The following is a 15,397-nucleotide window of genomic DNA, read 5'->3' as shown; positions in this document are numbered from 1 at the left end:
AGTAGTAAGCTGTGAAGTCAGATGTGGTATGAGATGCAGCACACACATTAAACGCTATTGTCTGTTTACTGTTTTTTATGCATAGGCTGCCATCACAAGCCTCATAACTGCAGCTTTCAGGATGTTCTGAATGATTTACTGTGGGAAAATCATGTGAAGTTGTCATGGAAACACTCCGTCACACATATGGTATAGAAAATATCCCTTTTGTTGTCAGCTGTGAGAGTAGTATTGACTACATGTAATCTCTCAGGACCTTGCCTGATATTAAATCCTCTATACCCGCCCTCATGTGAAGAGATAACTGACATTATGAACCAATAAGTATTGTTTGCACCTGCTGGCTCTTTCGAAACCTCTTCATCAAGGTAAGACATGTAAGACCAAAAACATCTGGAGTATATTTATTTCACTAAAATGATAGGAATAAAGATGACATGGCAGCAAAATATCTTCCAACACATGAGAGAAGTGAATCTTTACATTTTTTTTTTTTTTAAAGAGGACCTATTATGCTGATTTTCAGGTTCATATTTGTATTTTGGGTTTCTACTAGAATATGTTTACATACTTTAATGTTAAAAAAAACACTTTACTTTTCTCATACCAAATGTGCTGCAGCACCTTTTTTCACCCTCATTCTGAAACGCTTTGTTTGAGCTCTACACCTCCACCGAAATGCCCATCACCTGCTCTGATTGGTCAATTGGCCCACTCTGTTGTGATTGGTGAACCGAACCAAACTCTTTGGACTCCGCTCTAACTGCGTTATAGTCGAGGAGAGCTTGGCGTGCCAAACTAGCCGCTAGGCAGATATTATGCAAAATGTGTTACTTGGTGACATCACCACGTTATGGTGGGGGAGAGTAACTCCCTTTGGCGTGGACTTTGGGCTTTAAAACTTTGAAGACCCTTTACATGCACAACATCTATACAGTATAACACACAAAGGAGAGGGAAAAAGAACAAAAGCATAATAGGTTCTCTTTAATGGGGGATAAATTGCACCTGCTGGTGGCACTCGTCGTCACAAGTGAACTACCAACTTTGAAGATCTCAGAGGGAGCAGAAATAATGAACAACATGCTGTTATTTCTCTTTCTTCGTCTATTCCCACCTATATACTATAGTCCCTTTTCATTGGGTTTTGCCACAGTTATCACACCACACTTGGTCAAAGAGGTTTTGAATAGCAATGAAGAGTTGCATTATTCTTCAAGTTTGTGAGACTTTCCGTATGTGTTATTTCCATTTTCAAATGCTATCACAATGACACTGTGCTGGAGGAATATCTGCAAAAAAACACTTATGAGCAGGAACAGGAAATGGCTTTAACAACTGGAAAGGTGTCTTCCTAATGAATGAAGCCTGCAGCTTTGAAGCTGGCACAGATCTGCCCAATTACTCCCACAGTGACCTGAGATTCAGGTAATGAGCAAGGTTCTGCACCGTCTCATTATAGGCAATATGTTAAGCCAATAGAAATCATCAATGCTAGACCTTTTGAAATGGTGTAAAAGCTCCTCTAATCAAGCCTTCACAGACAAGAGGGACAATACCAACACTATTCTCTCCAGATGAAATCCTCCGACGTGCCGGAGGAGGAGGAAAGGATGGAGTTGGTATAATGCCCTCCATCCGCTTTTGTCTTTCTGAAAGGAGGCAACTCATGTGTTATTAACATAAGGTCTGTTACCTGAGATTGCTTTCTGCCCGGCGTGACTGAGCGGAATATGAAATGAGCTCCTGATGGACACGAGGCCATTTTATCCCCTTGTGGGCCATTCATTGCTTTCAAGCCTTGCTTTTATTCTTCCCCCTTCTTTTTGTCCACAAAAGCGTCTTTGATGCATTTCATCCCAGGTGCTTTTAACCCTCGATGGATCTTCTCTGGAGGAGAGCAGAGCTGCAGCAGAGGGAGAGGCAAAGATCATGAACAAGCCACAGGGAGAAACATAAAACAGTAACTCCACTCCTTGAAGAAAATCAACTACTGAATCTAAAATGACATTTGAAACTGACATTTTCAGAAGTAATGCAGTGCATAATCATGTGATAGTGCTGTTGTTGAACAATGTTGTACTAAATCTCTTTTTGCATTATTATTATTAATGTAGAAACTAACCCAGCCATTTCCAAAGAAAAGTATCCATAAAACAAATAAATTGGCGCAATAAATGTTCCCTATTGCACACAGACAAACTGCAAACAGTTTCCCTGTCAGAGCCACAAAGACAAAGTCCTCACTATCTGGCTCCCAGAGGCCAAACTTGAGGTGTGTGCATTACAGATTGAGTCTACTATCCAACGACTCGAGAGGCTGTGAATGTATTTTCTGTGAATGTCTGTGCCCTTCTTGAATGCCCGCCTGATGTATTGCGGCCATAATGTGCAGCATAAAAAGTTGCTTCTGCTGTCACAATGCAACACTTCTGAGAGGGATTTTAGAGTAAGGGATTAGGGATTTCACTGGTAAAATTGCTTTTTAACAGAACTGGACTCTGAGCAGTTTCATTTGTAACACCCCAGAGGGTGGGATAGCTTGTAAGTATCGTAGTGATGTGTCTGGCTGTAAAGTAAAGTAATGCAGTCCAAAAAAAGGACAGCGTTTGCATGGGAAATACGATAGAAGCAAATTAAAAAACAATTAAGACAATCAACTAGATTGTTTTTGTTGTTGTTTGTAGCAAAGCATCCATGAAACACAGATTTGCTGGTATTCTTCTATATGTCAGCACTGAAATAGAGAAAATATAAAGACATTGTTCAGTTGGTTCACTTCCAGTTGTATGATAAAAAAAGAATTGATAGCATAACCTAGACGGCCTTTTTGTCAGCAGGCAAGCATACAATTCATCAAATAGAGAATTGAGTTTTAACAATAAATAAGTAAATATGAAATGAATAGTACTTGGGTTTAAAGGTGCTATTGATAACAGTGATAACATTCAGCCACTAGGTGTCACATTCTCCCTCCCTCCACCCGTTCTATTGCATTTACTTCACAACAAGTCGTTGCCAGGCACTTACCGTCAATCTCAGCTATTTATCCGATTTTTAACTGTTGACCCAGAGATACCATGTGATACCAACTTAATTTTACTATTGGCTCACAAGCCTAGTTAGAAGTGGGAACCAAACATCAGATATCTCCCACAGAGATAAACAAAACATTAATTTTGGACCTGCCAAATTTTCAAAATGATCAATTTTGCCATAGTTTTATGCGGCACCTTTCTAAAGGTTCTGTGGATGTATTATTATATTTTTTAAATATTCGTCTACATTAAAATGTTATCAATAAGACGTTTAAATTAGATTTTTTTATTTATTTTTTTTATAAAGGATTTTACCATTTTTCCTATAATTAATACCTAAGTACAGGGTTCTTCCAGGAAACTAGTAGGTAATTATTTTACAGACCCATAAAATAGTACAATTACTATTGGAAATCAACTCTACTTTTCTGCCTCCTCTTGGTTGAAATGTCCTCTAAATCTGTTACTTGAGGAAAAGACTTTCTGTAATGCCAAGAATCACATATGATTTACACTTCATTAAATTTACAGTTAACTTTCATTCATAAAATGCTGCTATAAATTTCTTTATTGAAAAAAAAGGCCAGAGATGTGATTGCTGGAAGCAGGGAACCTGTACTGTAGGAAATATGGACTAGCAAGCTTCAGACAGATACACATCAAGCAAATGCTTCTGGGATGAAAAAACATATTACAGCACTGTGCTACAAAGTGGATCAATAGAGGACAACAAGTGCTGGAGTACTGGCTTGATAATAGCTGCAGCTTTCTGTCCTTGACTCAAACAATGGTCGCCCTCCACTATTTGTCAAAGGGGGCTTCACCATGGTAACCGGCGATGGTGAAGGCACAGTAAAAGGGGCTTATCCCTCGCTAAATTTGATTGGAGTTTGGAAACAAAAAAAGATCAGTGAAACATTATATCACACGTTAACTCATAAACCCGATTTTATTTATTTTGAACCTTGATGCCTCTATGTCCCCATACAATACATTCAGTATATACATTTGGCCATGAGGGACTGTACAGAGATATGTTATAGTAGTGCATACATACGTGGCACGGAAATGTACACAGAGGAAACTCATACATGCCACTTTACCACAGTAAAGTGAAGACACACACGGGGCAAGTCAATGGCTGATGGTTGCTTACACCAGTACACACAAACACACACTCACACACAAACACTGTTTCATGCATGAACAATTGTGCGCACACACACACACTTTAAGACACTTCTAAGGGAGAAGGGTTCTTTCAGGTTCTCATAATAGAAATATACGAATGTGAAGAGTGTGTCTGCTGATTGCAGCAAATCCCTCCCCCCTATTCTCATTTTCCCTTTCTCCAAAGCTAAGGCCTCTCTCTAGGCAGTGCGGCCGTCACACGCAGGCTCTTTCCTATAGTAGAGTAACACTCATCAGCAGCAGCAGCAGTAACTAAATAAAGAGCCTCTACTGTCAACATTTGATCTCTTAAACAGGGAACATTCGGAACATAAAGGATACATCACACGTATAGTTTTATTTCTTCTTAGGATATCTGCTCTCAAGGAAATACATAGGTCCACTTCGACATCACATACTATTCCTTAATAAAGCTGCAGAGTTCGCCTCATCACGTGAACAGACGCCCTCATATGACATACTTATCTAATGACAGCAACATCTGTCTACTCACTTACTGCACCAACAAAATAAACGTCTGTATACATCCAACTTTCTGCACACTATTCCCTTTAACTTCTGCGGATTACTTACCGGTGGACATTTTTGTACCATCACATTTGTCATAAACATTTGGTGGAGGCACACACTCCAATCATTTTTCCCTTCAATGACTGCAGTTTATAGTTGCATAGCACACAGCGGAGAAAGCCAAAATGTATTTGACTTCGTATATAGAGTGGTCATGCTCGCTTAATCGCTTTCTAATTCCTAGTGTCAGTCATTTTCAGCTTGGACCAAAGCCCCCCTAAAATTTCCATTTTTACTGGGATTTGCTCATTAAACCACAGCATTTTGCAACTCACAAGACTGACAAAGGTTTCCTCTGCAGAGGCAGTTTGTTACAAGTATTAAGCACTCTCATTAGAATTCTTCTTGCTGTAATTGGTCAGCAGTATTATATGCTGGGGACTAAAAATATTACAATAACCTGCAAAGAGCAGGCCACAAGACAGACATGTCATTCCTAGGAGTTGCTAAATTAAAATGTGGTTAATGAGAAAACACGAGGAGAAATTAAAATTAAAGAGTCATGGGGCTGAATTCTAGTTTCTTGAGTTTAAGGGCGAAATAAAAAAAAGGTTCTGACAACCAAAGAGGTTCAAGCAAGGGCTGTCACCAGTTTGTACCAGCAGGGTAACAAAAAAACAACACACTGGAACTCAGAGAGTCTGTGCACACATTCTCATATACCGGACACATGCACTCACATTCACACATGTATGCACATCTGGTAGTAAAGGGTAGGTGATAGAGAGATTTTAATGCAAAGTGGAAGCATGACAGAATGAAGGTAGGTGGTTTATCCCAGTTCGAACAGGTTGCACTGTGATTGGTCCGGGGGGAGGAGAATAATATGCGATCGTCTCTCACGCGAGGCTCGACGACCCAGTTGGTCAGGAGACACCGTGACTCGTGTCCCGGTCATCAGGCCACCGAGGCAAACGTGCATTTAGCAGAACTTGAAAGAACAAAAAAAAAAATGCAAAGCACCACAGTAAAAAGAGGCTGGAGTAGTCCCAAAAAACACGATCACATCGGCACAGGACAATGAGGAGCAAGGGCAGGGGGGCCGACGGGCCATCACGAAAGGAGTAACACATCAGTAATAATTACCCCAGAATAAATTACAGTCACAGAACAATCGTTAAAAGCAGAACTGGAAATCAGCTGATCTAGCGGACTGATTTGACCCATGCATTATAAGGCATTAACCAAACATTTGTTACTGACATCACACAGTATCATATTAGTGACTATACATACAATTGCTGATCTGGAAAAATCTGCTTGAAAAAAAATATCTTGGTTTCAAAACGCATGTTCCTAAAACCGATGACGCAATTTTTAAGGGAATTGGGAATGTCGAAGGGAGGGCAGATCGATGTCTGCAATCCCATTGTACCTATTGATCTGCAGATGGGCGAATGAAATTGATTTTTCTGAGGTAGACAATGCAGGCATATTTCATTCTCCCGATGCAAAGCCATTCTAAGGAGGGATAGCGGGGCTAATTTGGTCCATTTGGACAGGCTCTGGTCTCCAGCCTCAGCCAATTGTACTGTGTCAGACGGGTTGACCCATCCATCATGATCTCCTGCCTGTCTCACCACTATGGTACTTACACTGTCATTGGTGTGATACACCCACTCGGTGATGGATAGCAGACAGCATGCACTATGACAAGATAGAGAGATCAGTCTGCACTGCTCACAGGCCTGTTATTTCCGCGCAGCTGGGGACACACCATTCATACAAGGCCGGTTTATTCAATATCCTGACCACTGTATGGGGCCCATGTGGACAATATCACCCAACATGCCTCATAAACGTCGCTTCCCTTACACGGCTCCTACAATCTTCAAGTCCCCTTACAAACAATTACAGTATCAACAGAGCCGAACCAAATGAGCTAACAAACTAGTTCACACACAATGCTCATGAAGTGCACTCTTAGGAAAAAAGGTACAACATGTTATGATAAAAAGGTACGCCCCCAGTGACACAATGTTGTACCTATCTTTTTCTTTGAGTGTTTTAAGTGCTAAGGGAAATCAGCTCAAGAATCAATGAAATGATTGTTCATCAGATAGTCAGTCTGTGATGCAAAGAAGTGGGTGTCATAAATAAAATAAAATAAAAAACAATAAAGACTTCTGCAACATTGAGTCTGTATGTGTAAGATGGTATGCAGTAGGCCTTCAAAACAGGTCTGGAATCCGTCGGCCAGTGAGGTGAGTCGGGATCAGCAGTTTTTTTGGGATGCCACTGTTCGTCTTCCCGCGAGCCCACTGGGCTCCGTCCAGAGGGACAGGAAGCGAGGAGCCACAGGGTGGCCCAGTGGGTACCGCAGGGGCCGACGCCTGCAGGTGACCCAGAGCACTATAGTGTCCTGATGGCTACAGGGTAGAGCAGGGACATGTGTTCGGCGCCCTTGATGGGCAGCTTGCGGCTGGAGTAGAAATGGATGATCTCGGGCACGCTGTCAAAAGGGCAGCTGTTCTGGCCCAGGATGTACTTGTTCTCCTTCGTCCGCGACAGCTTCATGTGCATGAAGCCCTGGCTGCTCCTGGGGACAGACGGAGACAAGAGAGAGAGACAGAAAACATGCTATTAGTTCCATAAAAACAAGACCAAGAGTCTGCCAAGTTGACAACGCTGACAGTCCGTCCGCTCCCTCCAAAGTCATTCCCTCAAAATTATCATAATAAAAGGTAAACAATGAACATGGCTATTGTTAGTACTCACAGCTGACAAACTAGCAGCTTGTGGAAGACTCTGGTGACAAATAACACAGATAGGTAGACAGGCAGGTAGACCGTCCAATCATTTAATTTGAATGAAATGATTGGACGGTCTTATTCCAGTCCTGTGACAGCAACAGATACTGGATTTTTTCAATTTTTTTGTCAGAGAATTTGATTTATTGATTGCTGTCAGGATGTAATGAGAATTTCAACTCCTCTGGTTGCAAAAAGAAGTGTGATTGTATAGAAGTCTATGAGAAAATGAGCCTACTTCTTCTACTTGATTTATTACTTCAGTAAACATTGTAAACATGAGTTTATGGTCTCAATCTCTAGTTTCAAGTCTTCTTCAATACAGCATGATGTTCATTTAGTAAATTATGGTCTCATTACAGTCAAATAGACCATAAAGCAGGGGATGCTTTAGGGCGTGGCTACTTTGTTGACAGGTTGCTACCACGGCGTTGTCCGGTCTGGGAGTTGTCCGTGTTTTTGTCTTACATTTTTAACCCTTTCACAGTGTGTTTTCACTTCATGAAAGTTAATTATAACCTTTTTGGTCGCCTAAAAATGTTGAATCGTTTGGTTGTACTTAGCCCCACCCTCTCGTGTCACCTTTGGTTGCAAATAACCAAGATGACGTTGGCCAAAATGCCAAACTCAAGGCTTCAAACAGCAGTCTACAAACCAATGAGTGACGTCACGGTGCCTACGTCTTACAGTCTACGGCCGCCACACAGCCTGGCTGCCAATGTGCCCACTCGTGGTACTGCAACTGAAAAATCCCCTGTGACCCAAACAGCAATTTTCCCCATAAACCATTATAAAAGGGACTTCTATAAAACTTTTGACAGGACAAAGAAGATCAATTATTACTCCTTGTGTTTGTAGAAGTGAAAACTTATTGCAACATGACAAGTGAGGGATCACAAGGTCATTAGGTTTCATCCTGTGGGAACCATGGATATCTGTACCATCGCAATCTATCTAATAGTTGTTGAGATATTTCAGTCTAGACCAAAGAAGTGGACCAACCGACCGTCACTGCCGAGCCTAGAGCCATGACGCTAGCATGGCTAAAAACCAATTTAAAGGGAAAAGTATGTCAGAAGCCTGCTATGTGGGGAAGTCGACAGACCGCCCCTCCTTGACAGCTCCTTTCTCATTTACTCCCACAGTAGCTGCTCCCTACAGTACGTGACAATGTTCTGAAAGCTGGATTACCTCTGATAACTTTGGAGCTGTCTGGGGAAGAGGAGACTAAAAGGCAGGTTGCTTATGGTGCTGGGTTTCACATGCAGAGCATAAGGATGAGGCTAATGAACCCCCAGGATAAATCACTTAAGCTTCAGCAATAAATGCACAGCAAATTAAAAGCTCCCTGTGTGTTTCTAGGGGGCCTTCGATCAATACAGTTTACAGCTTGCCAGTAATCTTCTGCTTTAAAATAGAAAATTACTTTTTTTTTTGGAGTTAAGTGATGCGACGGTAAGCTTCAGCGAGGAACTGATACAAAACTAATGGTCCCTATATCCTGCAGTAAATATACAGTTTTGATCATTTGTCTTTACAAAAATGCATTAGCATAATAGCTTTTCCAATCAGCTGCTAATGCTTCTAGCAAGTTATGATGGCTGCAGGCTCAAATACTTTGCACTCACTTGCTGCAAGTGGGCATTATGGCCTGTCATCAACATAATGTGCACCAGCTCTTTCCAGCTCACTGAACTCCCACTTATTCTACTTCATATCGGTTACTTCCATAATCTGAAATGTAACCCCTGTTGCTCAAATGCAAAAAAATGACCCGTTCTCACCAACCCTTGCTGTGACAAGCAGCCAAACACATCAGTTAAGCATGAAAGCTGCAGACCCATTTACTCATGGGGCCTGTTAGTGTTATCTGCACTAAGCATCCTGGTTTTGTCAAAGATGGTGTGGAATAGGACTCTCTCGTGAGGACTGTGCACATCCAGGATAAGTGTGTACAAGATGTTAAGTAGAAGAGATGTTATTTATTCTATCAACAAGACTAGGATGTGGTAATATCATTGTGACAGACATAAGGATGCATCTCTATTTTCAAAGGACACAGTGAAACAAGACTCGGTCAAAATCGAGTATATGGCTGGACCTTGTTTGATCAGTCTGTGAATTTGTGGCTAAATTGTTACACAAATAGTCAGTGGTCATGTCTATAATGTTAAATCCAGCGGTACATGTCCACCAGGTCCGGCGAGGACACCGGGGGACATGCTGCTCCACTCAGTTCAAGCGATGACGTACCCTATAGTTGAATGCACATGATTGGTCCCTGGGTTTCTGCTTGCCTTTTCAAACAGGAAACAACATGGCAGCCTGCCCATAAACTTTCTGTTATTACGTCTAAACAATCCACCAAAATGTACTTCTGAACGGGCTCATTTCCATAAAGTTGAGATTTTTCAACTTTATGCAAATACAGACCCTCTCCAACTCGTTGCAACAGTCCTACATGCACTGGGCGACTGCATATCCTGCTTTCCATAGGAAATTAATGGTAAGTGTTGAGACGACCTCCGTCTCCGGATCTGGTGGAAATGCGCCAATAGGGACTGTTCCCACCTTTTCATTTTGAAAGAGCAACGGCCAACTTAAGTTATTCCAACACTATACTACACTTGGCCAACCAATTGTGTAACTTCATCACTCAGTCGCTCACTCAGTGACAGACTTTTGCGTTAGTAGAGCTGGCCCTCTGCGGTCCAACCAAACAGGGTGGTCAAGAGTGTTGGTGAGGTTTATCACATGAAATGCTCCTCTGTTACATGTATATTTGTTTCTGTTCCTGATCATAATATGGGTTCATGAATAGTCAGGCGGACAAATGAAGCAACTGAAATTAGCAAAAGCCATATTTTTTAGGTCATTGAATATATTCCCACTGTAAATATGCACACATATTTGTGGATGAGCCCATTATCTGTGATGAACAGGAGCAAGAACTGGGCTTCTGGCACCTTAAACGTAATGCAAGTCCATTCTTTACTTATCTCGTAATTGCATGTGTTAAAGCCTGCGGATGTGTTCTGTCCCTGATGCACAGGGAAAGAAACCGGCACAGAGATAACACTGAAGAGGAAGAGAGCAACGAATGCACAGGGTTCAATATAGGGACATCCATCCAGAATAAGAATACATGTAAACCGATAAATGGAGATTCCTTCCTGTGAGGTTATGCATGATGAAACCAATCTTTTTTCTAACTTTGGTGTGATTATTACAGGAAAAAAAAAGATGAAGCAATCGGTGTTTTGGAATCCTCCGTACCGCATGTGGCAGATGATGGAGAATATTTAATACTAACATAATTTTTTATAGGTGAGCTGAGGCAGAAAGCTGCAGGCTTGTCGGGCTATAAAACTGGAGTAAACACAGCTATCAGACTTCTCCATTTACCTCCATTTCCTCTGGCCTCGATATTTATTCGTGCTATTAACAAGTTCATCATGATTTGAGGAGAGCAGGACAAATTTCCCTCGCCACAGGTCTCTACAGTTCAACCATTCTGCAAGTGGTGCCAGGAGAGCTCATCTAAAAAAAAAAAAAGAAATCCTCCCTGAAAAGTGCATTTGATGAGTCTTCATGTGGAGCGCTGGGAGACTGGCGTTAGGTTACACAGAGCCACACTTAAAAAGGCAAACACATCAATAGCAGCATTTTTAGATTCCCCAAATGATTTTCCAGTCGGTGCTCAGGGCTGCTTATCATGTTTCAGTCCCGCAGAGACAGAAACCAGGACAACAGAGCAAATACGGCTGTTGATAAAATGAATATGGGGCTATTTTTGAGAGGACAGGCCTTTGTGGTGTTATCATATCCCTGTGTGTTTGTGGACTTCCATTGTCTAATCAGGATTAATCTCAGCGGGGAGGTCCGCCGTCCTGTTTATTGAGGTTTATGACTTTGATTTGAACCCTGTAGTCCTCAGAGCAGGAGCAGCCTGACAGCAATCACAGCTTATCTCTCCACCTTCAACATATTGGATTGCTCCCTGAATGATGCTCTCAGTGTTGCGAATCTGTGGCACCACCAGAAAAGGCAAAGTCATCCGCCCAAAGGATAATGATCCTTAGCAGAAGCGATGACCTTTTTAAGCATTACTGGATATCCTGTTCGCCCATTATTTCATATGAGCACAAATTGAATGAGTCTACCTGAGACGAGCCCAACCATTCTGTAATAAACAATTGATGTAAAAAAGGATATAGTAAAGCAGAATTTACAAAACAAAATCTGCCATCTATATCCCATCTGTTGATGGAACATAGAAGACTGAAAAACTTGGCTTCAATTGGCTAAATAAGCTGCTAAAAATCAATATTGCTTCGAGGAAATCCGATATTTTCTGTCTAAACAGAATCAAAAAGACACCATATAAGCATGAGGCACCTATGGGAAAAGAGTTAAATTGCAGATGCAAAGACTTTTTGGTTGTTCTTTCAATTGGCTATTTAGTTTCCCCGTCTGTGCTTTGGCATCAAACAGATTCTGTTGGATAGATTTTCTTCTTTCACTACCAATTTCTCCTCTCAGCCAGTGGAAACACGCTGTGCAAAGCTCTCTCGCGAGGTGAGAAACAGGATGACACTCTGCTCTGACAGACTTCTGAGGGGTTTAATATGTTTCAAACACCTAAAAGGGTTTCTCTCCACAGAAAGAGAGAAAAAAAGGAGAGAAAAGGAGGGTTGGAGGGGGAGAGGGGCTGGTGAACAGAAAAAAAGGGTTAGGAGGGCAAAACAGACAGAAAATGCTTTCCGTCAGGCCAGAGGACTCTTGAGGCTGGAGGTCTCAACGACGTCTTTTATCAATAATGCAATACACATGCGTGCCACCTCATGGCCTTATACATTTTTCAGCAACCTCAGACATGGAGGATCGTCACCTTGGGTTTCTACTCATTTTCAGTGGCAGCGGGGGAGACGGGCTTGTGTGTGTGCAGGTTGAACTCAGAGTAACCTCTGCCTGCAGTACGGTGGCACCTGTCATTCCTACGCATCGGCCCGCTGTTTTCGTAGCTTGATCTGATTGATGCCAAAGGCACAAGATTTGACATTCTGTGACAGCCTGGAGCCGACTTACACAAATATACACGTGGATGTCTACACAAACACACAGAGGCAGAAAGCTTCAAAAACTATGTTAATGCTTTTTGTTTACTTTCTCATTCTAGCTCGCAAATGCAGTAAATTGTGAAGCTATATTATTACAATATAATACATCGTACCACTCCAAGACAATGACAGAAAAAAATCAAAACATTTTTCTCTTCTGACGCAGACCAAGAACAGACCGTGGTCCAACACGAAAGTCACCTCTGTGATGTACTTTGAGTCTCCACTACAAGACTTGCACTTGACCTGACAGCAATTCTTCAGTCTGAGGCAAAGTATCGCTGTTCCCATTAGAAATGATCTTCACTGGTGAGTGAAATTTAATGGTGATAAAATCATCTTGCTACAGATTCAAGTGTTCAGAACAAAGTGCTTCAAACTCAATCTCTTAAATCCAAAGGCTCATGGCCCAAGATGATATACTTTTCCCCCATGTGGCCCCTGGCATGACAGGTTTGACCACCCCTGCTTGAGTGGCTTCTTTCTCTATCACTTTGACTTTTGCCCTCATCAATACCAACCCCTATCAACTGTGAGGGTTGCCTAAGGCAAACGTTTGGTGGAAATGTTCCACTTAATAGAATATAAAACATGAATTCACAGAGAGCATCAGTCGTTCAGAGTTTTATAAGGTTCACATGAGTAAAGGTCCCAAAATTAGCATGGAATGCTAAAAGGGAGGAGTGTATTGGCAGGTGAAATCCTTATTCAAATCCTCTTTCTGCCTCCCGTGGAATCCAGCTTTCAGCTTCTGAACCAATGGTATCAGAATTGACAAGCTGTGGAATTCACCTTCAGACTCACAACCAATGTTATCAGAAGTGAAGTCCTGGAGTTAAGCCTTCAACTATTCATTCTCAACAGACAGAGGCAGAAAGAGACACTCAGGACATGAGGTCATGACTCTACAGACAAACACGGTGTTTAAGGACACCTGCCAAGGGTGAAAATATCTTTACCTGAACTTCTTTATCTAACCAGCCCGGCGAGGTGGGAGATCCGCACTTGAAAATCTGAACCTTATTTATTGCAATAAATAAACAAACTCTGAAAGACTGATGCTCTCTGTCAATTCATTGCCAGGATGGAGCTCTGGTACGTGGGGCGCCCGCTCTACCAGGTGAGATACAGGGTACAGGGACAGCCCCTCTCTGTGAATTCATGTTTTATATTCTATTAAGACGAAAATTCCCACCACAATTGACCACTAAAAAAATAAATGTCTGCTTAGGGCCACCAGGGCTCCACTGAATCCCATTCTGATTAGGGCCCCAAAAAGCTTTAGGCGGGCCCTGAGGTCATCCACTTGAGTTGATTTAAAAAGGTGGGAAAAAGTACCTCTGCTAGTCAGAGCCACACTACGCTGCAGTTCCCACTGAATCACACCGCATTATTTCTCTTCTTTTACTTCTCAGTGTAACAAACAGCCACTATGGGTGTCACAGAGTGTCATAAAACCACTTGCTTTTCGTTTTTGAAAACAGTAAACTTTAGGTCAGAGAAGCAGGCTAGGAAGTGGCATGATGGTCTGAATTAATCACCATGAATAAACTAACAAGTAAAGCTTCTTTCTACCTTAGCAGCTGAGTAGCCCATTAGTAAAACACTTTACTTACTCTATTCCACTATCATCTGCTCTATTAATGCAGCTCATTAGTGAGGGTCAGCTGCTCAACTGTGGGATGTTACAGTACTATATGAATGTTAGTGAGGCCATTACTGAACCAGAAGGTTAAAACATTTTTGAACCCCACACTCTAAATCAAATTAAACTTTTTATTTAAGATGAAATACCTTGCTCTTATTATTGCCTGGTAGACTTTATTATGTGAGCAAAATATTCATTCATATAGGTTTCATCACTTTTCCAGTCCCTTCTGGTCTTCCTCCCCAAAAAAAAACTTCCACTCAATTTATCCAATGAATCTAGCAATCAGCTATTTCATTTGGGGAGGTAAAGCCCCCAGCATTAGGTAATCTCCTTTTTCACCATAATAGAGAGATGGGGTGGATTAATTCTCTCTAGCTTTACAAAAAATGTATCATTATATGTTCATGCTCAAAAATATAGCTTATTAGAAGAGCATTTGTCAAATTCACTCCCTGCATTATCACACGTCACACCCCCTTTATCCAAAACCTATATGAGTATGGGTCTAGTCCACTTATAGTTCTGCACTTTACAGCTATTGATCATGTATTATGAGTTCAGTGTCCTTCATTGGCCTTGCGCAGACTCACTCACTGGTACATATTTATTTATAAGTCTATCTTTGGTCTGCTCCCCTCTTATCTCTGTGTGTATATGTCCCCTAAAACTAGTAATTATTGTTTGCGCTCAGATGACACCCTCTTACTGTCTGTCCCTGTGGCTCGCACTGAAATAGACCAAACAGGCTTTTATGTTGTCTGCCCCTGCAGCCTGGATCCGCTTGCAGATGCATTTGCAGCTCGATAGGATGATCCCAATTAGAGCATTCAAAAATGTAGAGAAGGGTTTGGAGGCTAATTCAATCGAAGTTTGTAATTGCTTCCTCAGCTAGGTTCGTCTCCTCCTGTCTGTCTTCCTGGTCATATGATTCTGTATACGTGTATCTCAACTGAAACAGTGTACTGTGTTTTAATTTGTTTGTGTTTTAAGCGTTTGTGTGTATGTTGTCTGAGACACTGTATGTTTGTTTTATGGGTTTTGTATGTTTTGCATGTACCTCGTTTGAAACACTGCATT

General features: G+C 41.6%; 1 protein-coding gene across 4 annotated transcripts in view; it reads right to left on the bottom strand.

Moving 5' to 3' along the window:
* Positions 1–3,961: 3,961 nt before the first annotated feature.
* zgc:158464 (uncharacterized protein LOC791139 homolog) overlaps positions 3,962–15,397 on the bottom strand; it is a 109,785-nt gene continuing 98,349 nt past the window's right edge. For all 4 annotated transcript variants that reach the window (XM_037746982.1, XM_037746971.1, XM_037746992.1 and 1 more), the window contains one exon: positions 3,962–7,338. In XM_037746982.1, coding sequence (XP_037602910.1) covers positions 7,152–7,338 — 187 coding nt within the window. In that variant the 3' untranslated portion in view covers positions 3,962–7,151. The remainder of the gene's footprint in view (positions 7,339–15,397) is intronic.

This window comes from Sebastes umbrosus, chromosome 2 (genome assembly GCF_015220745.1).
Source record: "Sebastes umbrosus isolate fSebUmb1 chromosome 2, fSebUmb1.pri, whole genome shotgun sequence".
NCBI lineage: Eukaryota > Metazoa > Chordata > Actinopteri > Perciformes > Sebastidae > Sebastes > Sebastes umbrosus.
Note: the sequence above shows the minus strand (reverse complement) of the source record. Positions and strands in the feature narration are given on the sequence as shown.